We start from the raw sequence: 27,076 nt of genomic DNA, 5'->3' as shown, positions 1-27,076 counted from the left end.
GTGTTTGGTCGTCGGCGTTCCGTCAAGTGAACACCGTAGGTCTTACAATCGTGTCTTTTGTTTTGAGTTAGATGGGGCACCCTATAGGCTATATGTATACCTGCGAGGCATGGTGGGAACGCCAAGTGCTGAAGGATTCTTCCCCTTCTGCCACGGTTCGTACAGTCAGCCTCCCAGCATCTTTCGAACCACGATGAGACATCGCTTGACGGAGCAGTTGCTACGAATTAGGTCATATTCAGACGTCTGAAGTACATCCTCAAGTAGAAACGACATCTTGATGAAAACTGCATGAGGTCAGAACTAGAGGGTCCGTTATTTCTGCACGAGGGTACCACCCCCTGAAACAAGTACTATATTAATTTTATCACGCGTCACTACGGAACGGTGCCGCCGTCGCGCTGACTCGAGGGTACTTCCGGCCCCTTAAATCTGTCACGCGATTCTTGCGCATCTGCAAATGCCGAGTGGTGTCCAAGCCGTTTAGGGTAACACACACCGACTATGTATACCGGTGTGGCAGCATTACGCTTATCAATTTAGCTGTGCTACCACACACCAACGTACCCCACGTGGCCACTGCGCTCATGAGTATAGGACTTCGTGATGTGTGACCATTCAGAATTTCTGGTTGAGTGAAGAGTCCAGGTCACGTTCGCCTGCATTGGGCTCCTTCGTGGAGTGTCCACTTGGCATCCGGTTGACACTGTCGTTTCTTCTCTGTGTAATTATGTTAATAAAGGGAAAATCAGACATCCACCCAAACGTAGCTAAGTGCTACAAAGGGGACCCATACGGGTTCCTCGAAAGAAAAGCTTCGCAGTTGAAGATAAATTCGTCCTGGTCCGGGACGCGAACCCGGGACCATCGCCTTTCGGGGGCAGCCGCACTACCATCTGAGCTAACCAGGCGGCTAGCAGATGGCAGGCGAAGTCGAATTTATCCACAACTCAGAAGCAAAGGCAAGAGTTTGACGTAATAGTTCTGCGGAAACCCGCGAGGTGGAGAGGAGTAATTAATAAAGGGAAAATCAGACATCCGCCCAAACGTAGCTAAGTGCTACAAAGGGAACCGAAAGAAAAGCTGCACAGTTGAGGAAAAATTCGTCCACGTCCGGGAATGTTGTGTTCTGTGCGATGCCCGCCTTTTAAAGGTGACACAGCTGCTCTGCCAATGTGGGCTGATGTCGCGTTTGCAAAAGAATCATGCGCGCTATTAGGAATGGTAAAGCAACACGAAAGACATGAGACGAAAAGAAAACTTCAGACATGCACAGGTGCGCTTAGGTCTGCCTTAGGTCCTTTCGTCCACGTCTTTCGCACTGATTTACCATTACTAAGGCCGGACCAACTAGCCCAAGTATCTATCCTGGAATGCCATTCTGGACCGTTCTGGACATCTCCAAGTGCCGCCATCTTCGTCTTTTTCCTGATTGGTTCACTAAAGCTATGCCCTCTCTGATTGGCTCATAACGCCAACATTGTGCAATTCGACAGTACACAGAATACATGGATGAATTAAATAAACTAGGAGGGAGCATATCATGTCACGCAGCCAGCCTTGGCAAGCGAACTCTCCGCGGTCATTCTCCTCGCTTTTTCCCTCGCATTATAAGCCCAACACGTGACCTCTGAGACAAAGCGTATTGAAGTTAGGTTCCCCGGTAGTTTTTAATCGATACGCACTTCTACGGCTGCGCTGTGCTTCTAGCCATCAGAGATGTGCTGCCGTAGCTCAGCCTGAAGGTATCGCTAAAAGTTACCGCGCGCTCTAACGCGACGATCACATGTTGGTCCCATATGTTATGGCGTCAATCGTGTTGCGCGATTTGCTCTCCCAAATTTTATTTCCTCCATGCCAGAATAGCACCTGTGTCAATCACACACGCGCCGAAGCAATTAAACTTTGTGCGAAGCAGAATGGCTGGGGAGCCACAAACTAATAAGTTTAAAGCGCGAACGAAGATGGTACCTCAGGAAACACAGACAAACACGGACCCACAAACTTGCACGTGACTGTACCACGTGCGTGCCCGTTCTAATGCCCGCTGTGTCCTCTCTTTCCCCGGCGCTGCCTCAGTGGACACCAACATCGAGATGGTGATTAGGATCTGCTCCCTGGAGACCATGGACAATTCTTGCGGCGTCTTCCGGTACGAGGACGACATTCTGCGCGGATGCATCTTGACGTGCAACAACGACGGCTGCAATGCGGCCCCGCCCCCTCTGCGAGGCCACGCCTCCGCGGGGCCGCTGCTGCTCCTCTTCCTATTGGCCACCCTGGCATCTTCCAGCAAAGTGCCGCTGACGTATCCCCCGTGATGGCCGCGGACTCAGTGAGAGATGTGCACCACTTCCTGCGTAGCCAGCGCTGTGCTCCGAGTGATGCGTCGTGTCTTACATCTGTTGTGTGCCACCTTGTGTCTCACCTAGCATTGTGCAGAATGGCCCGATATGGGAGAGAATGGCCGATTAGCGGTTGAGAGCAAGTTCCTAAAGCCTAAACCTAGGGTGATATGTGGAGCTACTGGAAAGTTTGAGTCCCCGCAGCCAAAGAAAACTTTGGGTACGCAAACGCACCTTTGAGCACCCCAGGCGCCACGCCCTGCTTGCGATCTTTTCTACACAGTACAAAACCGTGTATACCTTATTTTTCTTTCTTTTGTATGCTTTTAGCCAGTGGCGTAGCCAGAAATTTATTTCGGGGGTACCCGCTTTATCGGGAACAAGAAGGGGGGGGGGAGGGAGAAGGGCGCTGGACAGGCACCATAATAATACAGAAATTGAGCATCGGCTCAGAAGGCAGTGAAGGCACTTTTGTGCTTTCTGAGAACGTCTGGTTTGCATGAATAGTTTTGACTCAAGTACTGTCCGTGCATGTCTCTATGCCCTCTCTCTTCCCCTTATCCCTTCCCTCTTGCGTAGGGTAGCCAACGGGATTCTTGACTGGTTAACATCCCCGCCTTCCTTACATCCCTCCATCTCTCTCAGGAGGTTGGGGCGTGCAGGGGCTCGTGGCCGGCGTGCCACCATGGCTATACGCCACTGCCTTTTCACATTCTTTTGTAAACCCAGCGGTTTGTGTTTCCAAACTATGGGCGCGTAAAGTCTACGTGATCTGCAAGCGCTTTTTCACCACGCATCGCAACTAGAGCGGGCATGATGGCAAGTGCAATTAAGTGTCGGCTAAGTTCGGTTCTTCGCTCATTTCTTAGCGCAAATTTTCTATAAGGTTAACAATTTGGGCTCACTTTTACGACTTTCGAGAGGGTTGACAAGTATGTGCTACGTGAGCTCACAAAGGCCAATCTGAAATTCGTACTTCCCATCGTTCCTGTGATAGGTGAATGAATACAAAAGCAGTTCTCCCTTTAGTATATGTGTATTAAATGCTACAGTTTTGAAGACAACGCATTTCTCATCGAGTTGCTGTCACTTTATAACACTATTGCGTTAAGGGCCACATGTTGCAGAAAATCCGGTGTCGGCGTCGGCGAAGTTGTCCGTGAGCGTAAATTTCTGTATATATTTAGGTATGTTTATATGCCACACCTTGTTATATGACATGCGGTATATGCGGGGTTATGCTGTCATACTATTCAATCGGTAAAGTTACTCATACTTTGTCTTATATTCTTGATGAAGTTATTTCTCGTAATTTTGAGAATGACAGCCCCAAAAAATGTTATGAAACAAAACACCGACAGCGTATGCCTTCTATGTTAAATTTTCTCAGAGTTAGGTAAATATTAAAGGCACGAAACAATAACAGAAACATGAAAATGATGTGATTATTTTGGTGAGGCTGTGCATACCTCCGGAATCAACCCACGCAAGAGACCGCGTTTCTACCAGGAAACTCGCCTTTGTGCATAGCGTTCGCCACCAGCGTTTCCCTGTAAACATTAAGATTACGTAAGCTGCAGTTGCCTGGAAGCGTGAGACACAGTCAGGGATCTTTGAATGCTATCGAGTTCCAGTCTTAAATTAAAGGGGCCCTGAACGACTCCTCGGCCTTGGTGAAGTAACATACTCCATGGGTAGCATACGCTGCTGTGAACATCTCAGCCAAGTTTTGCAGTCGTACATCGTGCGTGGAGACGCAAGTGGAGCACGAAGTCACTTTTCTTTCAAACACTCTCTCTTCAACAGAAACCTGCTCCTCATTCTCTTCTGGACGTTTTTGTGATAAAGCGGATTCCCATACGTGACTGCTATTGGTAGCTGCGGTCTGCTACGTAGCGTAGATATCGCGGCCTCCATGGGCTGCCGCCACGAGTCCACTGGCTAAGCACACTACGGCTCGCTGAGGAGAAGCACGTTTGGCTTAGGTTTAGCATGTTGTAGGCACCAAATCTGGAGTTGTGGCATCTACGTTAACATCCCACATGAAATATGAACTGCACCCCACGATGACATTTAGAAGGCGGAGTGTCTTGGGTTTGCCCCACTGCACTGTAGCCTTTGCAGTGCAAGGCATTGAAGAAGGAACAGGAGCACAGCGGAGGCTGTGTTTGATTGCCAAGAACTCCGCTTCTGCTGAACGCATTGAAGTACTTTTTGCTACAAAGTATTTATGAAATAACATATCTTCACTTCAAATGTCCTTCTCCACTTCGGTAAAAAGTGGTTTGGGTCCCTTTAAAGGCGAAGCTTAAGTGTCCTCCAAGTTTCTTTATGTATCGGCTATGTAGTGTGTTTTTAGTCTGAAGCTCCCTTCGTGGATCACCTTACCGCGTGTTCACCTCCCCTCAACTCGACCAGCTGCTAGCACACGCTTGATCACGTTATGAACGAAGAGAGGGTGAGAAGTCTGATGTTCTCTTTCCTCACGTGACACGATAGAGTGCCGTGCACAGTGACTCCACCTTCAGAACATGGAGGAGCGCTACGTCCTGCTCGTGGGGGAGGCATTTCAGTGTATAGGACGGAGCGGCATGATACATGAGACCCGCGCTTGCTGCATGCCTTCGCGTTGCCATGCAGAAGGAATTGTTGACCAAGGTAGACCGAATTATACGGTTTGTACACCCCATTGTCACACCCAACTCGCCCAGGGAGACATGTCTTTTGTCGACTTCAACAAGAGGTTGAATCAGCTTCCATTTCTTTCTTTTTCCCCCCAGCGTTACTGTGGCCATGATGAAAGCCGATGGCTGTAGTGTCGTTAGAGAGCTTTAGTATAGGAGGCCCCAAATGCTTGCGTCCCCCTAATCTAAAACTGTATATTACTAAGCTTCAAGTGGAAACGTGCAGTTTGTGCTTGCGGCTAGCAGTAGGTGACACTTGCATGTGTTGATTAGGCAGTGTTGCAGAACCACCACCAGAGCCAGGGTGGAGGCGTCACAACCACCTGTTGTTTTTACAATGCCTGTCCAGTCGCCCCAAAATGCGTGGGAACTACCTGTGTTTCATACAATCTTTTTGTACGAAACTCTGTGGACCCCACCGATGGCCCGCTGCGGCGGTCCCATGTTCACACAAATAGAACCCTGTTGTTGTTAGAGCATGGACAACTTTTGATGTGCGCTGTCGCCACTCCTCTGCTTCTGCATTGCATGCGTTAAATGCAGTCGATGTGATTCTAACCACGCCCTCGTAAGATGTAACTTCTGAAAATGTGGGCGTCCTCTAAATGACCGCTTGTTGTGGCATCACTATAACCAGTCATTAAAAGATATACAGGAGGCTACAGCTTCAGTCACACGGTCATTATAGGCAAAGTCAAATGAGAGTTTGCAATGTACTCCCAAGTGATACTGAAGATTATTCCCTGTTGTAAAGACATCTATTTATCTAGGAAAATACCTTGTTGTTTAAGAAAGTTTTTTTTTTTTACCATGAATGCTTGCCCTGTCATATTGTAGACAGCATATAATGAGCAAACACAGTGTCTACTTTCAGTGACTTGGTGATGCGTTTGATTCCTACAAGTGCCATGTAGTGCTTAGAGTTCACTAACAAGTTGCATAATTAAGCTGTTAAAAGTGATAATTCTCACAGTTAGGCACTCGCAGCAGCATTTTATGCTCTCAACTGCACTTCATTTTCCACAACAGTAGGCACAATGCGTGTACCATGACCATGTTAGTCAGTAGGTGAAGCTTTAACATGTTCGACATATAACTCATACCTCGTTATAACGAAGTTGAATTCGACATAAGAATATCTTTGTCACATCAAACACTCCTTACAAACATAGTAACTTTATATGGTAATTTGGTATATCCGTGATCGTCGTATCGAGGTTGGACTTATAAGGAGAAAGAAGGGGAAAAAAAAACGGCAGCTCCAGTGGCTAGCTGTGCCTTTTATCTTAATGCTAGATTGCAGTCCTGCAACTTGGGCTACTCACTACAGCTACTAGCAAGAATGTGAACACGTAGCAATACTATAACCACACTGATGCGTTGAAGGTTGTCTTTTGTTTAAATAGGTGTGACGAGGAGTTAGGGGGGAGCATGTTCACTTGGAAGCTTTGGCTCGGGCACCCCTATCTAAATATGTGGGAAAGGAGAAACTGCTTTTCTAGGCAGCCAATGCATTGCATTTGATGAGGTTTTTTGCATTTAGAAGAAAAAGTTAAAATGTAACGACTGTTGGAAGCAGAAAACAAAACTATTAAGTTTACAACTCTAACTCACCAATGAAACATATCACAGTTCTGTAAATTGAAACTAATAGTATGCATAAAGGGGACAAGTTTGATATATTATACATGGCTCTTAAGTACACCACTAACGCATGAGTAGCTTTTGTGCAAAACCCTTGTAAACATTGCAACAAATTCACGTAAGGTATAAATTAATATATCAAATTTGTCCACTTTGGATGTTCTAGCAGATGCAGTTTACAGAAGCATGATATCTGTTCTTGATGAACAGTTACAGATTTGTAAACTTTGTGCTTATATTTCTTTCACTTACCTATTTGTGGCAATTTTTGTAGTAATAATTCAGGAACTGAGTCAAAATTCCCCTTTCAACAGTCCAACTTTCTCTTATAAATGCAACAAGCTTTATTAAAATTGCCCGAGCAGTTATCTCAGAAAAGTGTTCCTGCGTTTTACATGCATTTGAATAGGCAGGGTCAGAATTCGACCAGAGCTAAATCTTCCTCTCAAGTAAAACTATGACACTTTCTCAAGGTTAAGGATCTCAACAAAACCTGTATCATACGTTTTCCTTGGCAGTTTAATACTAATGTGCATCAAACAGCATGACTGACAGTCATCTAGCTTTTTAGTGCTTTAATTTTGAAAACTGGTGTCTGCCCTTCTGACAAACATTTTTTCAAACAGATTATTTCAAACGGTCGGGCTATGCTTGCTGTTTGTGACATCAGCACGGGACAAGCAGCATTATTGCCTATGTGTTTCACAGATGTCGTTAAAGAAAGTGCTCAGAACTCCTATTGCCACTGAAAAGTTCAAGTAACACACAGCTATTACTGTAAGCATTCAAAACAATCCTTCTGTTCAATTGCATCTGCAGAGAAGTCTTTTACAACACATGACTTTTTAGGGCTTGTCACATCTGAACACTTCGTCCAAAGATATTGTTGCTGGCACTCCATTGTCATCCACTGACACCACTGTCAGTGGTGTCATCACCGCTGTCATGAGAAGCAGCCTTCTGGGCTGCATGGTTCATCTTCCATATTGATGTCACTTCTTTCTTGCTGTGTAAAAGTTTTGCTGCATTTTTATAGAAATTGAGTTTTCTTACAAGTGACAGAGCTTCCCTTTAACCCTTTTCATGCCACATATATTTTTTTTTTCAATTTTAGAAAACTACTGAAAATGTCCAATTTATTCATTGTGAACAGTGTTCATTATTGCAATATTGGCACTTCATTTTTAATTTTCTGTTATCTGCTGCTGTCAGCTTTTCATGCTATTGAGCTGCAGATAGGCATTGCCAGACAAACAGCCTATGCGAGGCTACATAAAAATGACAAAATTACTGCCATTTGTCATGGCGTTCATTAGACGAAATAAAATTCCTGGACGATGGCACGGAAAGGGTTAGCATCACTGATGTGCAATGTAGCAAACTAAAAAATGCATAATGTGTCCATGTGCAGGTGACCTTACATATCTGCAAGGCCATGTGCTGCTATACTTAGTGGTATTATAAACAAATTTGATGCACTTGCTTTTGGTTCCGCATGCACACTTTGCAGTCAGGATATGCGAGGACAAAATGACATGCATATGACATTAGCTTTTTTTTTTTTCAGGAAAAGCCACGTTTATTCCAAAAGGCAACATGTGAGGAGGAATGAGGGTTATCACAGTGCCGTTTTACAGAGCCTAGAGCTCTAGTTAACTTCACATATAATACATCCAAAATTTCACACAGTAGTAGTGACAGGGTGTGTCATTAGTGACAACCATAATGCACATTATCTGGGACGTGCAATGTACTCATTTTACTTGAAATCAGAAGAAAAAAACTGAATAAATCATGTGAATATGAAAGAAAAGACTCAGGCACACAGCACACCAACTGGCTTGCTCAAGTAGAACGAGAGCACTGTACATATTGTCTTAATATTTAAAAATTGACAATTTAAAGACATTAATAATGAATGACACCATGCTTTCTCTCGCTTCATTGTTCCCTTCAGTTGCAATTTTCTGTGCAACTAATTCGTTTCTTAAATCTTGTGATATTTCTACAAGGGTAATGTAATTATCTAGGTTGATTCAATGTGAACCTTTACTGTCAGTCCTCAAAGCGATGGAAGTTCTGACTGCCCAAGAGCCTTATAGTGCGATGTTCCACTCACAGTGTCAGACTGTTATTCACCTGTCAGCATGGGACATGGCAAGGTGGACACAGGTTCAACTTGTGTGTGAGCCGCTGTACAGAACACCATTTGTTATACTGACAAGCAACACCATGCCCTGTTCTATTTTACTTTAAATTCTATGCAGCAGTGTTTACGTGACCACTGTTATAGGTAACAACTGTTTTTTTAATGCTGCGTTTTGCTGCGAAGCTGTTAGTGACTAAGCATTTATGAGGTCTCTGTGAATACTCAGTAAAGTTGTGTGCAATTTTCGCACGTATAGTTGTCAACTGTAGTGTATGCCTTGAGCCTATTTTGGCCGTCTCTTTCTTTCTTCTCAGACCCTGTACTGACTCCTGCAAGTTATGTGCCAATCACACAAATAAAGATGGTTTAGGCCACTTTCTGGAACCTCGACTGTATGTTTAACAAAAGCCGATGAGACAACACAGGATAGTACACAGCAGTCAAGTTTACTCTGCAAGTCTGCAGCATCAATTGCTAACAGCATGGGTACAAAAGTGACAGCTGTGGAATGCACAAGACTGTGGGTCATCAAGCAGAGGCAGGCGAGAATGTTTTGAGTGATTTTTCTCGTTCCTCCTACGAGGTAAGTTCACCAGAACATTTTGCATTTGCCCCATCACAAAAGAAACATCAGGCACACGAAAATAAAATGTTCTGTAGTTTAACACTATTAACAAAGATAAGTAAAATACCTTTGCTGTTGCAGTTGCCATAAATAAATAAATAAATAAATAAATAAATAAATAAATAAATACACATCATCCTAGGAAACACATTTAGCAGATCACAAACTTTGTTAGTAGGAGGAGATAAACGCAAAAATTATTACACTAAAAAATAAGTGCACAGTTGTTAAATTCTAAATTTTCAGTTGCTTAAGGCTCAAGATTTTTGTGCAAATTGAGTACACAAGTTCAGTTTTAAACTGCATGAATTTTAAATAGATTATCTGATAAAATTGATCGATGGGCTGAGCATGCAACTGATTGCATGTTTTAACACCCCAAGGCGACAGGTGCTACAATAGACATCATAGGCTCCAGATTGATTTCCATCAGCCGGGCTTCTTCAATTGTGCATCTACAGCTATATGCAGAAGTAGCTTTGGACCCTGCCACGATCACAATGTGGTCACTGTGACTTGGAATAGAAACCACGACCTTGGGCTCAGCAGCAAGATGCCATGAATGCTCAGCCACCACGTGAACTTGACCGGTCCTGGTCCACTGGTCCTTGTCCACTAGCCCAGCCCAGTAGCAACAGTGCTCCTATTCAAACTTTTTAGGCACCGCCATCCTCGAGTTTCGTTCTGCAGAATGGGCAGGCATTGGTCTGGAGGGTGTGCATCTCGAAGTCATCGCCGTGAAACACCTGCAAAAGCAATGATGTTTCAATGAGCTTCAAAACAATTATAGATTTTCTTTGTTTTTCACTGAGCTGCACTTTCGTAGCAAGACCAAAGCACCAAAAGCTCTGCGCCAACACTAAGTCGGACAGATGCACGGTTTGGCACCACGGCACAGCAATGGCACGAGGACGAAGGTGACGCACGATACTTGTCAAGAAAAGAATGGTGGTGGTAGGCACAGAGGAGTATGGCACCACATGTAAATACACTTAAGGAGTCTATACCTTTTGTATAACAATGGCACATACCCATAGTGGAGGATTAGCCAACAATACAAGCCAACTTACATTGTTTTTACCCCTGTTAACAGACCTGTTTATATTAATAATGATGTGACATTTGAGTCGCGACCGCTAGAAAACGTAACACAAATTAAATTTTTAGGTGTTCAGTTTCATGATAACCTTCGTTGGTCTTGTCATGTTCACTATATTAAATGCAATATTGCACAGTGTATTGGTATGCTTAATAAGTTTCGCTTACTGTTGCCTCATTATTTATGACATCAGCTGTATTTTAATACTGTTCACTTGCGACTGCACTACTGCCTGCTTGTCTGGGGCACCACTACTAGGCCTAACATGGAAAGCCTCCATCGACTATAGGAAAAAGTGTGTGCTTTATTGAAAACCTACCACAACGTGAACCAACATCAGTATATTTTAGGCAGAATCGAATCTTGGACACTGAATCACTATATATACTGCGATTATCAGAGTGCATTTTCAGATTTTAATATTGATCCGCAACTCTTCTTCTTGAGGTATACCAAACACGAATCTCATTACAAATTTAAGAGAACCAATTTCTTCAAGTTTAAATGTAGGACGAACTATGGAACACAGCTATTATGTTGGCAAATTCCTAATCTGTCAAACATTTGTTCTGATCTGATTGATATCACGGAAACCTGTTCCTCTTTGCCTGCTTTCTGAAAACAGGCAAAGAGATTTTTCTTGAATCGTGTATAAGCCAGTTAGGATTTCTTTCTTTGCTTTTTGTCAAGTGAAAATTGTTGTTGCTGTTTAAGAGATCCAGTTAGGACTTCTTGCTTTGTTTTTTATCAAGTGAACATGTTTATGGTTATTATAAATTTTTAATTATACTGATTTGAATGTACGGTGTACTTTTCATATGTATATTGCTGTATGTGAATTGTTGTAGTCTTCCTGTAAGAAATTGTTTGTACTTTGTCACTCATTATGTCGAAACTGTGCCTGCATGAATGCAGGGTGTTTAGGGCCTCGTCAGGTGACTACGTGTGTCACCTTTAGCTCTCTTCACCTGGACAATTGTATGTTGTCTAAATTTCAATAAAGTTAAAGTCAAAGTCAAATGGGTTCATACTCAGTGGGCTGAAAATCGTAGGCCAAATATAAAAAATGTAAGATATCCAAAAATGTTGTTCAATATCATGTGCTATTTCATTAAGATGAGATAAGGTACGTATGAATTGACATTCTATTTTGAAGTTGTATCTAGAGATCTAGTGTTTCATCATACAGAACTGACTGGCACCATTTTGTTAGTAAGCACGCCAGACTAACATGGCTAATATAATATAATAATATAACAGCTGGCACTTTCATTTGGTGCACATACAATACTGATACAGTAGACTTCTGTTAATTTAAATCCAGTAAATTTGATATTTTTTAGTTAATTCAATCCCGAGCGAAGGTTCGAGCCATCACCCACACATTTCATGGGCCCAAACCTCATTAATTTTGATTTCAAAATTGGCTTCACCAAATAATTCGCACTTCATTGATCAGCTTCGCTGCAACATAGCATGTTAGTTGGTGAAGCACACCAAGAATTGGGAGGGGCCACTGTCATGGGTCATAGCACGCATTGCTGAACTATACACGCGTGCACACGCCGTCATCAGACACAGTACAAGCACATAGACGCTAAATAAGCATACTGTGAGCCATTCAGAGCTCTTTCTGACGTTTCTGTGGCGATCTTGCGCCCTCATTTCGCCAACCATGCGATTCGCGTATGTGAGACCAGTAACGAAGCCTAGAAAGCGTTCCTTAATTATATGTGCGCGCGCGCGATATGCACCAAGAAGCGGAGAAAAACCATCTGTGTTTAGGGAAGGCTAGCGAAAAGGAAGGCGGTAAAATGAAAAACTCCGAAAGCCGAGACGTTGTTTAGGGCCAACAATAAAGCAGGAGTCTATCTATAACTCTTAAGGCCTGCCAGTAAACTCTTTAGGTGTTTTGGTGCTCGTGCCGTGACTGGAGACGGCGAATGTGCGAGTCTAGATTAAGGAACACGCGCTATGTCCTGTAACAGTGGCACCCTTCCTCGCTTGGTATTCTTCACCGCATAACACGACTGTATTGTGGCGAAACTAACTTTAGAGGCAAATACTGCCTCTAAAGGCGTTTTTTTTTTAAATACTGCCTCTTTGGCGTCTTTACAGCGAAGCTGTTAGCCTCTTGTTGGTCAGTATTTTTCGCGCCCACGTGCGCGCCCTTTGCTCGCACAAAAATGCGGGCCGATCCTGGAGACAGTGCAAAGAAGTGAGAAGCACACATTGTGCTAGTTGTCCAAGAGGCATAATATGACGTCATCAGGTGACATCAGCACTTGACGAGAACGTCATTACGTGACGGCAATTTTGATGCGACGAAGTCATCAGATTTCGTCATCAGGCAATATGGCCACCGAACATGCCGTTATTATGCAACGTTTGTCGTGATGATGTGATCGCGCGCTTTTTGCTGTGATTGCACCATGTGACGTTAGATGCGATTACATATAGTCGCGTTTCGTCATCGCGTCAAACGTGACGGCGCCACTTGGTCACGTGGGTATAGTACTATCGGATGTTAATGCCGGGATTTCTTGCTTCATGTGCTATATAATGATTTTGTATTTATAAAAAACACTACCTAAGCAGTTGTAGTGGTGGTTCTCCACAGCCTCGCTGGACATCTACTTTCGCAGGGCTGGGATGGCATCTTTTTTGTGTCTTTTGTTTAGTTCGACCCGCCGGATAATTCGACCAGTTATGTCGGTCCCATCAGGGTCGAATGAACGGGATTCTGACTGTATATCTACAAATATATTTATATTTGGCAAGACACCAATCCAACAGCAGCCATGCCAAACCATGGGAGTTAGGCAAAGGCAAAAACATTGCTTGAAAACAAGGGCTTTTCACCTTGGCACAACTTGGACATGACACGACGACGACATCTGGAACAACATTCCGGTAGAAGCGGCAGCGCAGAGGCGCAGGTTGTTGGCAGACAACAACATCACGAGGTCCCAGTGTGGCCAGTGCTTCACGATCCAGAATTACCGGCAGGCCACCAGCCCCTTCATCTGGTTCCTAGGAGAAAAGCCGCGCACAACACACATTAATGTAGACAGTACTAGGCCAGTATTTCTGAATGATCATTTTCATGTTATTTTGCATGACTCGGCACTGGATGTTTCAGCCATACACTGACAATATTGCCTTTGAACTCACACGAATATAATACAGAAGAAGTTTTTGGTGGCTCAAAACCCACACGTGCATGTATGCACATGTGCACACACATGCACACACACGCAAGCACCCACATGAATTTCTTAGTCACAACCATACGAAGCCAACAGATAAGCAAGTCAAGGAAAGTATAGGGAAATTAATGTGTTTCTTAATTATTATGTACTTGACGTTTTAAGGTAAATGGACATGAAAGTGGAACAAAAAACAACTTGCTGCCCATGGAAGCTGAAACCACATCCTCCAGTTGTTTTTACATCCACTTTCATTTTCCCTTTACCTTGTCATTTCTGCAGTTAAAATTAAAACAAAACATGGTTTCCCCTATGCTTTCCTTGGCTTCATATATATACATATAGTCATAGCATGAGAAGTCAACAAACACTGACACCAAGGACAACATAGGGGAAATTACTTGTGCCTAATAAATGAAATAAAGAAATGATCAATTAGTGGAAATTAAAGTGGATGAAAAAACAACTTGCTGCAGGTGGGAGCCGAACCCACAACCTTCGCATCTATATATATATATATATATATATATATACATGTGTGAGTGTGTGTGTGTTTTGTAGCACATATAGGATATACATGTCAACTTCTGTTTGCAACGTGGTGTTGAATATCACGTGAGGTGCTTTTGTGATTTTGTTCCAACACCAAGCTAGAAACAACCTTCTAGAGCTTGTTATTAACAGGGAGCTTGCAGCTGCAATTTCCCACTAGTATACAAGCAGGCTTCACTGTGCATGCAGAGCTCACCTCCAAGTTTGAAAACTGGAAAGCGAAAGGGTCTTCGTCCGCAGCATCACTGTGGTTTATCTGCAGCGTCTCAAATCCTGTTTGGAAAATGGTAAAGGGACACATTGTAAAAGGATGCAAAAGGATGGACAGTTGGGCGAGTTCGTACAGTAACATATTCATTGTTTGTAGCATGCAGTGACACAGACAAAGACTAGAAGAAGACAGGATGAGCTCGTACATACCACTGTGGCTACCGTATTTACTCGCATAATGATAGCACTTGTGTAATGATCGTGCCCTGAAATTTGTCGTCAAAATTTGATTTTTTTCCTTTCCTGTGTAATGATCGCACCCCGAACTTATTGCAGTGATATGTTGTGTGGCAAGTCTAGCTAATGATGACTGCGCTTACCATCTATAGAATATTGTCAAATGCTACGCAAACGACTCTTGAAGACATACCAAGCGGTCTGCATGCACTAAATATTCTTAAGCAGATGCCCAATTTCATTCTTTTCCATCACTTTTCGCACTCCCGTAAAAAAAAAAAGCTACAACCAAACTTGCCTTGCCTTTATTACTTGTAGGCTTCACAATTGTTCTGGCCAACAACAAAAAAGGTGCCTTTCGATTCTTCTTGTCTGCACTCATGAGTATGCAACAAATCGCGAGTGGCAACTACAGTGGCCACATTTACACTAATACGTCAGAAGCGTACCCTATTCATACACCGACGCTTGTAACACAGCTAAGATATTCGCCAAACTTTAGCGGAAACGTGCCATATTAGGATAGTAGTGAAGACAAATGCCGGAGTTTCCACAGCGTGCCTGCCATGTGTTTCTATGTCACTGGCAGCTATGCGTGCCCACCTCTGTTCCTGTCCCCTCAAAGTGGACATGGCTACGGCATTGCTGCAAACTTGCCGATATTAACGATATTATTAATTACTGGTACGAAAGGAACTGTTTCAATTCGCGTAATATACTCACGAGAAGAACAAAAATCGTGTTTGGCGCGTTCGGCTTGCTCCGCCAGCCGCCATATTTGTTTTGGTGTCCCACAACGTTAAAGCAGCAGCCACCTGCTTGTTGACCTGTTGTCATCCCGCAGCAAACGCGGGATGAAAAAAATATATTTGCGCGGGAAATTTAAGCCGTGCAATGATCACACCCCTGAATTTGCAGCAATTTTTTTTTACAAAAAAGTGCGATCATTATGCGAGTAAATACGGTAGTTTGATGAAAGGCTGAGCTTCGAATGTGTTTCATGTTCTTGGTTTCTGGCGCAAAGTGACACGGACGAAGACTAGACGAAGACAGGACGAGCTCGTAAATACCATTGTGGGTAGTTTGATGAAAGGCTGAGCTCTGAATGTGTCTCATGTTCTTGGTTTCTGGTGCAAAGTGACACAAACGAAGACTAGACGAAGACAGGATGAGCTCGTAAATACCATAGTGGCTAGTTTGATGAAAGGCTGAGCTCTGAATGTGTCTCATGTTCTTGGTTTCTGGTGCAAAGTGACACAAACGAAGACTAGACGAAGACAGGACGAGCTCGTAAATACCATTGTGGCTAGTTTGATGAAAGGCTGAGCTCTGAATGTGTCTCATGTTCTTCGTTTATGGTGTCACACATGAAGACTATATGAACCTAGGATGAGCTCGTAAATACCATTGTGGCTAGTTTGATGAAAGGCTGAGCTTTGAATGTGTTTCATGTTCTTGGTTATGGTGCAAAGTGACACAAACGAAGACTAGACAAAGACAGGATGAGCTCGTAAATACCATTGTGGCTAGTTTGATGAAAGGCTGAGCTCTGAATGCGTTTCATGTTCTTGGTTTGTGGTGCAAAATCACACACACGAAGACTAGACGAAGACAGGACGAGCTCGTAAATACCATTGTTGCTAGTTTGATGAAAGGCTGAGCTTTGAATGTGTTTCATATTCTTCGTTCGTGGGGCAAAGTGACACAGACAAAGACTATAAGGAGACAGGATGAGCTCGTAAACACCATTGTGAATATGAAACACATTCAAAGGTCGGCCTTTCATCAAACTGGCCACAATGGCATTTATGTCAGCACCTGATTATGTCAGCAGCCATTTCTACTGCTGAACTATCTTACAATCACTAGACATAACGAAAGGAGAGCCAATCCATTTTCAGGCATGTAGTAACATATACTTTGAATGTGCTGTGATAAGCGCTACAGTGTGCACCGAAAGCATTGGCCCGGCACGCATATTACGATTGGTACATTACTACAATACTAGAGACGTACATATATATATATATAAAAAGAAAATTATGCTTCTAGCTGAGCACTGCGTTCAACCAGAATGGTAGAATTCATGCTGCACAGAACAACCATGTTTAATTTATTTGCTGGTGCAAAGATGTTAGTAGACACTAGCAGACACTAGTACTAGTATCTAATACTAGTACTAGTATCTAATACTAGTACTACTACTCTACTAGTAAGATACTAGTAGATGAGAGCATGCCGTTTTTTTCTTTCTTCCCCAGTAAGAGTCAGTACAAGCATGTACAAGCATGTTTTGAACGAATTATAGTTGAGTAGATTGCCACAAGATCTCTCCGTAAGTGGCGTCAATCCCACCTGTGACTGTTATGTCATAGTAGCAAGAAGGAATTGTAACAACTGTGAAATTTGGTGATAAAAAAGCACAACTAAGCTGTCATGAAGGCTGTGACTGCCTTCATACAATGAACTGTCACTATGCTGAGATATTTCTGTGGTCTCCATCTGTGTTCAGTTTGCAACACAATAATATTATCAGATAATCTATACCCTGGTTGCCCTGTAAGGGCGTTAATGCCATCGTGTGGAACAGTTGAAAAATAGCCACACCAAGAGCCCAGTGTTTTAGAGAGCACAATACATTAATGGATTGAACCTGCCAAAATGGCTTAGCGATGCTTGCACAAGACATAAAACAAACTTGTAGAATAACCACCTTGAATTGCACAGCCTCACAAAGAAACTTAGAGAAGAATGTGAGGTAAAACTTCAAAAAAGAAGAAAAAAAAAGCACATGCACAAGCCCTTAAGAAAGAGTGCCAACATTTTTGTGGGAACTCAGAGTACACATGTTCTTTCTTGCTATGATGGCATTTCTGAGAAGCCAAATCATTCATGCAGATAACTTTAGTAGCCCTTCTGAATTGCATTGGGACATTAAACCATGCCGATCGACCAAATGAGACTACCTGAAGATGCATCTTTTTAAGGGCAGGAAAGAGCTTGTTAACAATTTGTTGCTTACACCAGTTCAACTTGCAAAGTGTACATCACTCTTGCGTACCATTGATGATCTGGCGGCTTGGTGACTCTGGCCGGCTTTTCTTCTGTTCTTTTGTCACCCTGGCCTTGCCTTCAAGGATCTCCAGTGCTTCGGTGTCTGTGATACCCTCGGCCAGTTTGAATTCTACCAAGGGAAGGACCTCTGTCCACGGGGCAGGTAAGGGTGCACATACACAATAAATTATCAGAAAATGCTCAGCAGGGTCGGTAAGCATCACTACAACACTCGTTTGATTCAAGAGGGCTGCTTCTGGGGCGTGTTGGTAGGAATCCATGCTAAAAAAAAAGCAAAAAAAACACATGGGAACATAGAAAAGAAGTGGACAATGTAGGTGATGAACTCGCACCAAAGATTTATTCTGGAAGCAGTCGACATATGTACACTCATGCTATCTCACATAAAAAAACTAGCTTGAACAATGCATGTCTGCAGCAAAGACGTTCAGTGTGACAAGCACTCTGAAAAAATCTTTGCAGTAGGCATGTGCGGGTCCAGTTTGTTACATCGGACATCACGAGTACATATATATGTTGGCTGTTTCCAGATTAAACCTCTTCCTGCAAGTTCACCGTCTGTACTATCCACTTCTTTCTCATGTCCGTGTGTGTTTTTTTTTTGCACTTTATTACTCTTAAGCATAGTTTCGTCAGCTTTAGATTTATTAGCTTTATCTGAATGCCACATCCACAAGCAGCTACCTTTAGCAACTTGGTTATTGCATTGAGGATTGCTAATAAATCCTCAATGCAATAACTGTAACTTGATACAAGCATTAGGACATGCTTCATTGGAATGCCCAGCTAACAGATTTGAAATAACGAGATATCCTGAACTCAATTTCTAAAGAACCATTAACACTGGGAACCATAAAACACTCCACGATGTGCCCTTCAGGAAACAAAATTAAAAATAAATAAATCAAGCTTCACATTAAACACTGTCATTATTTTTGGACATTAGGCTTTATTGGCAAGCTTCAGAAGACATTTATATGTGCCACCTTTTCTTACTGTTTTTACCTTTGCTCTTTTTACTTATTATACTTCATACCTGTTAAAACACAGGCCTGGTTGCATTCTGTGTCATATTGTTCCACACAAGTGCATTGCATTGGGTTTTTCATTTAAGCCCTCTTGTACCTCCTATGCAGTCTATGTATACTCCATGCATGGTAGATACAACACATTGAATGTTTGTACACTCCTATTTGATACTGTCTGGAACACTTGCAGTTGTTAAATACCTCTGGCGAGCCATGCCACTTGGTATTTAATCTACTGTAAGCCCTGCAGTACAATACAAGGTTGAGTAAAACGGCATTAAATTACACAGTGCAGCAGACAAATTAGTGCCAACAAAACAAACCAACTTGCAAAGCGTGCAAACACGGTAGAACCTCGTTCATACATTTTGAAAAAATGTGCAAGAAAAAACATACAATTCAAAGTCACTAAAAAAATTTCGCAGACTCAACTGTACTAGACGTCTGCATAATGTGAAGCATTGTGCGAATCGTTGCAGCACAAGACAACACGTGTTGTCATTTTGGCTGATCTGGTGAGTTTACAATTGTGCTCCTCAAATTCAGCCAGGGTCAGCAGCTTCTTTGGCCAGTGCACATTCGTGGGAAGTTTTTACATGCCCACTCGGCGAGAGTCGTCGCGGCACGAGACGCCAATGCACATCAAGCTGGTCGGGCTGGAGCAGCAGAAGACATGCTGTGTTGTTTTTCTATTCTGCAGTGTTTTAAAATGGTAAAGGGAAACCAAAATAAAATCGAGCTGATGGGCAACGGCGGAATACGATCTCGCTAAAGTGAAACATGACCCTCACTTCGCACTGCCTGCAGCAGAGATCGAACAGCAGTGCCTTCAGGTTATTGCCTATCAAAAGCGTGCAGTACACTTCCAATGGCCCTACACTACATGTGCTGTGAAATACATAAATGAAGATTTTAGATTTTTTTATAATTGTGGGGTTCTATGTGCCAAAACCAAGATCTGATTATGAGGCATGTCATAGTGGGTGACTCTGGATTAATTTTGACCACCCTGGGTTCTTTAACGTGCACCCAAATCTAAGTACACGGGTGTTTTTGTATTTGGCCCCCATCGAAATGCGGCCGCCGTGCCCGGCATTTGATCCTGCGACCTCAAGCTTAGCAGCGGAACACCAAAGCCACTAAGCAACTATGGCGGGTATAAATGAATGAAGATATTTATCGCGATAGGGTTGTTGGCGATAGCTGCGAGTGCTGCGACAACCCGCAAGGAGATTCATTGGTGCATGCCAGCATTTTCATGTGACACGAGTGGGCAAGTATTGCAGGGAAGCTGCTGCAGCAGGCAGTTGTTCTTCAAAGCGCACACCTCGCGCCTTTTTTTTTTGTTCGCATGGGATTTAGCGGCCTGATAACATATCATATGAACACAGTTTGGTGATGCACTGAACACTGTTGCCAAAAGATCATGTTTTCCAAGAACATATTAGCCGGCAATAAAAGAAGCATAACTATATTGAGTCATTTTTTGTGTTCTCGGTCATGGACTCATATGAAGTGAGATTGTATCAACAAAGTTCTAAGCTAGCTGGAGCTCAATTAACTTCAGGAACTCAAAGTGTTATAGCGCTAGGCATAGGTGCTTGCAAAGGTGGGGGCAATGGAGCAATGGCTGCTCTGATCTCGCTAAGCTGGGCCTACATTTCACTCACAGTGTGTAGCCATTTGTAAAACTAGCACATTACATTAAAATACAGGTAACATGGAAACATGTCCTGTGTCTTGTGGCCAGAGTTAATGGAAGCCAAAAAAGTTAATGGGCTCAAATAGCACGCAAAACTTTATTAAAATTCAAGTATTCTTCAATAACCACATTTTACATGTTTAGCTAATCTGCAGCTCACTAGTATTAAACTAGTGCAGCAGATAACTGGTTGCCTGTTAGATTAACAGCATTAATCCTAAGCAAAGGACAGACAAGGTTGAAGGATTGGGTGGTGCAACGGGATCAAAAGGTTTGCAGGAATAGGATGATTCGGCTGCTGCAAAGCATGGGTACAACTGGAGATCGATGGGAGAGGCTTTCGTCCTGCAGTGGACATCACATAATCTTACGAAGATGATGACTATGGAGCTAAGAAAAGCTTGCATCGGGTTAACACCCTCTCACGCACGCCTAATGGTACCACCTGTGCACCCCTACACTGATGGGTGCTGCATACTAACAAGTCAAAACACATAACAAGTGCAGTGGTATACCTGCCAACCTATGAACTTGGAAATAAGTGCAAAAACCCAGGACATGACAACAGGGGCAAGGGTATAGCACACAATTTTTTTATAGTTTGCCCCGAGCCTGAGATGTTCATCCTTAGTTGATGCATACATACAAACTATTAAAGATGATTTACCTTAGACACAACACACAAGTTGCAGCAAACTTGGGAAAAGCAGAGACTGACAAGCAACACATTGTTCTTATTAGACTGCAGTGACTTTCTCAGCAACTTTGCTGTTGCCAATTTCGCTTGCTCTAGGAACTTCTCTAAATAAGCTTACTCGAAGCAGATGCTCCTCTGGTGTCCTTTCAGAATCAGAATACTTCCAAAGGTATGGTCGAAGATTGACAAGTGAAACTGTTTGCATTCGGTATTATTCTGATGAAGTGACAGGATTCCCTGCGTCAGCGTTGCGATCCTGTGTAATCTCAGCAATCCATCCACACCTTGAGTCTTTCCAAATTGTGACCACTATACGTCCTGCTGTTGTGCCCACTACACGTTGCACCTTGTTTCCTTAAATATGTCCAACAAAGGTTTATGAGTTTGCAAGTCAACTAAAAACTCAAGTTTCATAAACATTCGTGCAGCATTTGTAAAATTGTACAATGAACCCAAACTTGCAAGCTTTATGCAAAACTCGGAATAGTTGGTGGGTATGCAGTAGCCTTGTTGTATTGTGAAAACTTCAGTAATGACAGTGTTTGGAGCTTGTGTGCTTACCGAATGCAATGAAAGAGTGGACAAATGGCTGGTTACAGTTCACGCAGCAACGTCCACGTGGGTTGATGAGTGGATTGGTCGAGGAACAGCGATAGCATAGTGGCAGCAGGTCCTGCATTGAAGACCAGTATCAATCAGAGGGACTGGCCAGATCCCACGAAAGTAACCACCTGAGCATGAAGTCACAGGTGAAATTCAGTGTTGGCAAATATAAACAGAAATACCTGCTAGTCGATACCCCCAAAACTTATAAACCAGCGATACGAGCGCCCCACAGTCCGTTAAAAAACACTAAATGCAGACAACAATTAGAATCACATTCGAAATATGTTTTATTGCATCTATTTAAAACACAGCTGTAACCGAAAATTACAGTGGACAGAAAGTCCGTTTTTTTTTTCTTCCCATAATGAATTAAAATATATAAATTAAAGCGAGCAAAGGACAGGACACAAGAGCAGCAGGAAGCGTTGGCAGCGTTTTTCAACCAGAGCAGCCCACCAATCTCAAGTTCGTGTACCCTTCCCTCCCCCTCTCGGCAACTGGCGATGTGACTGCAGTGCCGAGCATTCCTGTTCACTACAATCGCCCATCTGATGATGAACATAGTATGAGTGGGTTGTAATATGGCTTCAGGTGCTGTGAACCACCGCAGTGTTGGTTCATAGGTGGTGTGACAGGCAATACAGTTCACAGGCAATGTCTGCACTACAACTTGGTAGGGTGCTTGATATTTGGAGACAAGCTTTGATGAGAGGCCAGCAGGAACAGCTGGAACCCAGAGCCAGACAAGGGAGTCTGAGAGAAAGTGACAACTTCACGGCGCGGCGGGCAGCTTCAGAGATAGGCATACATTTGGATGAGTCGGGTCAGCACAGAAGAATGATGTCGAGTGCAGTCGAAGGTTTGCGGCCACAGAAGAGGAAGAATGGCAAAAAATGTGTGGTCACCTGTTGTACAGTGTTGTAGGCATACATGATGAATGGCAAAATAAGGTCACAATCAGTCTGATCAGAGGTGACATAATTGGAAAGCATATCGCCAAGGGTGCGGTTAAATCATTTCATCAAACCATTAGTTTGAAGATGGTAGGCGGTGGCGGTGTGATGAACGATGAAACATTAAGCAAGGAGAGCGTTTAAGACTGTGGAGAGGAACACGCATACTCTACTGCTCAAAAGTTTCCTAGGTGCGCCGCGACGGAGAATAAAGTTTTTCAGGAGGAAGGATGCTATATCACGAGCTGTGGCAGCAGGCAGAGCTGCTGTTTCCGCATAACGCGTCAAGTGGTCGATGGTGATCGCTATCCAGTGGTTTCCGGCAGCCGTGCTCCGAAGGGGTCAATGGTCAATACAGGTCAATGCCAATGTGATCGAAGGGCCTGGAAGGACACGAGATTGGGGGGAGTGGACCAGATAAGCAGGAACCTTGCGACGTTGGCACTGAGGGCCCAATCGAATGTACTTGCACACAAAAGGTGTACATGCCACACTAATAACACCTGGAGTGAAGCTGGGTCTACATCTTGAAGACACCCACTTGTGCTTATTGTGGATCAGTGTGAAAGGCAGAACATATTTCCCCATGAAGATGTTGAGGTATGACTAGCCACCACTTGCATATGTCAGAGACATAGGTCCGGCGATAGAGAAGGGCGTGCATAGAGAAGCATCGTAGTGAGATGCTTTTGGCGCAAAGCTCGAGAAGTTGGAGGAAGAGTCCGTGGGTTTGAAAGGAAGCGGATAAAACCGTTAATCCAGGCGTCCTTGTGTTGTTCCGGAGCTACGTCACAGCCTGCTGGGAACAAAAGTACTTCGTTATTGGCAGACAGGCAGGCAGTGCTTGCGGTTGACACAGGCGAACGGGAAAGTGCATCGGGATCGGTGTGGCAGTGACCAGACCTGTAGACAATTCGCATGTTGAAATCTTGCAACCACAAAGCCCAGCGAGCTAATCAGTCTGAAGGGCCCTTCAACCTGGACAGCCAACAAAGTGCATGGTGGTCTGTAATTATGTCGAAGGGGCAGCCATAGAGGTAGAATTTCCCAAATTTATTTACCATTCCTCTTCACTACAAAAATTATCAATGTTACTAAGTACTTGTGTGACCACTAAGTACAGAAACTTGTTGTGAAACAAAACCAAAAAGAAAGATGCTTCCATGAACTACAATCACTGGCCAGAAAACAGCTTGAACTACCAAGCAGTGATTAAAATTACAGAAAAGTGTCGACCTCAAGCTTTCATCAGAGCCATTTCATGAAACAAAATCCCCTAAAGTGCTTCTGGGGAACTGACGAAGAGTGAAAAAGTGGTGAAACTGCTAGGGCTATAGTTCACAGGAGGCATGGATGGAGGCAAAGGCACACTGTTTTTTAGGTAATGATGATAATTCCCTCTCGCTTCCAAAGGGGCATGGACAAGCTGCACATCTGCCACATGTGAAGCACAATGCACCAGTAAAGAAGCCAACATCACACGAAAACCACTAAAAAACCTGCCATCCACAAATGAACAAATTTTCCCACTAGGCAGCACAGATTAGCAGGAAAGCTGCTAAATTGGCAACACTGGTCAAACTCCTGGTTGCCATAGCTGCATTCTGATGAGAGCAGAATGCAAGGACACCTGTGTACTGAGATTTGATGCCTGCTAAAAAAAAAAAAAAACAAACCCTGAATTGTTTAAATTGAGCCAGGGCCCTTGTGGATTGGGTCCTGGCTTGACATTTCTCGTACATTTCCCGTACACTATGACCATACAGTATTGACCGGACATTTCCGACTTGTCATTTTTTGCATTAAGTGAAGATCCTGGACCTCAAAACATCCCCAAAAATATTGGCAGGCCTCAGGAAGTCCTATATAATTTACTATAATAGCCTATAGGAAGCCGCTTTCAGTTTTACTTCTGAGGACGTCAATGTGTTGCGTCGTCACAACGCAGAAGGTGGCCATGCGGGAGCAGGACATTGTGACACTCTCGCACTTGCTCCAACTTGCTTGATCGTCTGCTGTGATGGAATACATTGTGCAAACTGATGTAGCAGCATAGCAGGGAACCAAGGGAGCTGGAATGAATAGAACAATACAATATCCTGTTCCCATGTGACCACTTTTGGCGTCATAACGTTATGGTACATACACCTTGTGTGAAACGAGACAACCTGGTTTGTAGAAGACATATTATAGTAAAATATTTATGGCGCTGTGAGGTTTGCCAGCACATTTTCGGAGGCTCTGAGTTCCAGTGCCTTCACTTGATGCAAGAATATCAGGCTTTAATTTTTGGAGCTAAATAGCCACAAATCCACCAACAAGTAAATCAATCTCAGACCGCATGTTCACTAGTAGAATGCTACAATCACTGAGCTGCTAACACAGGCCTCACCATCTTGCATTAACGATTGTAACCAACAGAATACTAACAAAATCTTTCAAGCTGCATCAGCTATGACAGTACAACTTGCTGTGATGACAACTTAGTAATGCTTGGTATGGTGTGATAGACCTGGTGATTGGGCTACAAATGTACCATTGTCAATAAATTATACACAAACAGGGCAATCCAAGCATGAATTTCATGCGAAGGGTCTATTTGTAGTCCCATAGATGATGAAATGACTCATTACACCGTGCCTAAAATTTTGAAAGAAATTTAACATATAATTGTTTTTTTCTAGAAACATAATCACATGTTACTTTTCCACTATTTTCCACTACCCGTTTCCACCACTTCTGTGCATGCATTTAATGTGCTGTGCTGTGAGGACAGACACCACTACTTTGAATTTTCCAGTAAACCTTCAACTACCATTTTATCTCATATTCTCAACACAAAAAGTCCCACATATAATTAGGGGGAAAAACCAGCAAACATTGAATGATGTTCGTACATGTTTACTTGCAGCAGTACTCGGCAAAACAGGCGAGTCTTTCAGCGCAGACTCACCTGGGCGTCACTGAAGGGCTTTGACCGAACGGTCAGTGCAGCGAGGTCCAGTGTGTCCCGGAACCGGATGGGCACATGGAGGTTCTGGAGCCGTTCGTAGCAGTGTCGGGCAAGTCGGTGCGCACCGAGGTTACGGCTCTGCTTTGACAGCGCGTAAAGCACACCGCTGTGGTGCACATGTGTCAAGGGTGCAAATCGCGCTGCACTTTCTGCATCTTACCAGAAGTGCGTCTGCCAACACACAAAACAGGCGCACAGATTTTCTTTTATTCTGTTGGGCAGAAACTAGAGGAAAAAAAAAAATTATGTGGCACACGTTGGAAACTATGCAAAGGGAAGCTCGCAACCACTCGCGAGCGAGCTATTGCATTTGTCTTGTTTCTCAGAGCACACGATCTTGCGTGTTCTGCAGGAGAACATGTGACTAGCAGTATAAGTCAGTGCCACTGTCACGAGCACGGAGACAGATGCAAGGGAATCAAGGAGCGCGTTTGCACATTAGAACTAAGTAGAATATGGCCAACAGTTTCGTTTTCTGCACAGGCAAGTGCACAATGTGGGAACAAGCAGACGAAACGGAAGTACATCCCTCTTGCTATTGCACAGATTAAAACAAAGACTCATGGACATTCGGTTTGCAGGATTTTAGTTTTTCTCTAAATTTTAAATTGTCTATTGAAGCAATAGATCAAATAAATAGTTGATGCTGCCTTGAATAATTCTTGAAGTGGCATGTCACTTTGAGTGACGTCACAGCACTGTAATTCATGTAGGCGTATTTGTGCAATTGAGGTCGACTCTCCGGCTGGGAGCGTGGCACCCACAAGGACAAGGGCGCACAGTGCGTAGCGGTGTAATACTTTGCAGACATGATCATTAGCACGCATTTTATGCACTGCGCTCATCAGCTTAAAATGGCCAGAGCTGGTGAGGGGCCCTTTAACAAACTGTCAAAGAACAACCTTCTTTCCTCCTTACTTCCCATGCCCCTGAAACGTGTTCTTATTGCATCATACAGTCGACTCCCTAATCTGTTACAAGTTTTAAAATGAAGTGAAATGAAGTTTATTAAAAGTGTAACAGTTATAGGGTACACTTTAGAAGAAGAGCAAGAGGAAATATGCCTGACGGGGGCTGTCCCCCAAGAAACAGTCGTAGCATTTGATAGAGAGCATCAATCACGCCTCACTACAGTGAATATAAAGTAAGATCAGTCGCGCATTACGAAAACGTGCACTGAATGACACCATCTAAGATCTAACAGCTCTTATACTGAATACATATACTAATTTCTGTTATGCAGCGGCC

General features: G+C 43.4%; 2 protein-coding genes across 5 annotated transcripts in view; one reads left to right on the top strand and one right to left on the bottom strand.

Moving 5' to 3' along the window:
• LOC135913668 (UPAR/Ly6 domain-containing protein bou-like) overlaps positions 1–8,085 on the top strand; it is a 41,199-nt gene extending 33,114 nt beyond the window's left edge. For both annotated transcript variants that reach the window (XM_065446233.2, XM_065446234.2), the window contains exon 3: positions 2,080–8,085. In XM_065446233.2, coding sequence (XP_065302305.1) covers positions 2,080–2,321 — 242 coding nt within the window. In that variant the 3' untranslated portion in view covers positions 2,322–8,085. The remainder of the gene's footprint in view (positions 1–2,079) is intronic.
• Positions 8,086–9,262: 1,177 nt separating this feature from the next.
• The window catches only part of Oseg1 (intraflagellar transport protein Oseg1), an 88,556-nt gene continuing 70,742 nt past the window's right edge, over positions 9,263–27,076 (bottom strand). The window contains exons 22-27 of one of the 3 annotated variants that reach the window (XM_065446230.1): positions 25,769–25,934; positions 21,818–21,929; positions 17,816–17,956; positions 14,504–14,580; positions 13,409–13,579; positions 9,263–10,193 (exon numbers count right to left, since the gene is read on the bottom strand). In XM_065446230.1, coding sequence (XP_065302302.1) covers positions 10,104–10,193; positions 13,409–13,579; positions 14,504–14,580; positions 17,816–17,956; positions 21,818–21,929; positions 25,769–25,934 — 757 coding nt within the window. In that variant the 3' untranslated portion in view covers positions 9,263–10,103. The other 2 variants (XM_065446231.2, XM_065446232.2) reach the window with 2 other exon arrangements.

The sequence above is a fragment of the Dermacentor albipictus genome, chromosome 6 (genome assembly GCF_038994185.2).
Source record: "Dermacentor albipictus isolate Rhodes 1998 colony chromosome 6, USDA_Dalb.pri_finalv2, whole genome shotgun sequence".
Lineage (NCBI taxonomy): Eukaryota > Metazoa > Arthropoda > Arachnida > Ixodida > Ixodidae > Dermacentor > Dermacentor albipictus.
The sequence above is the reverse complement of the archived record's forward strand: the minus strand, read 5'-3'. Positions and strand labels throughout refer to the sequence as shown.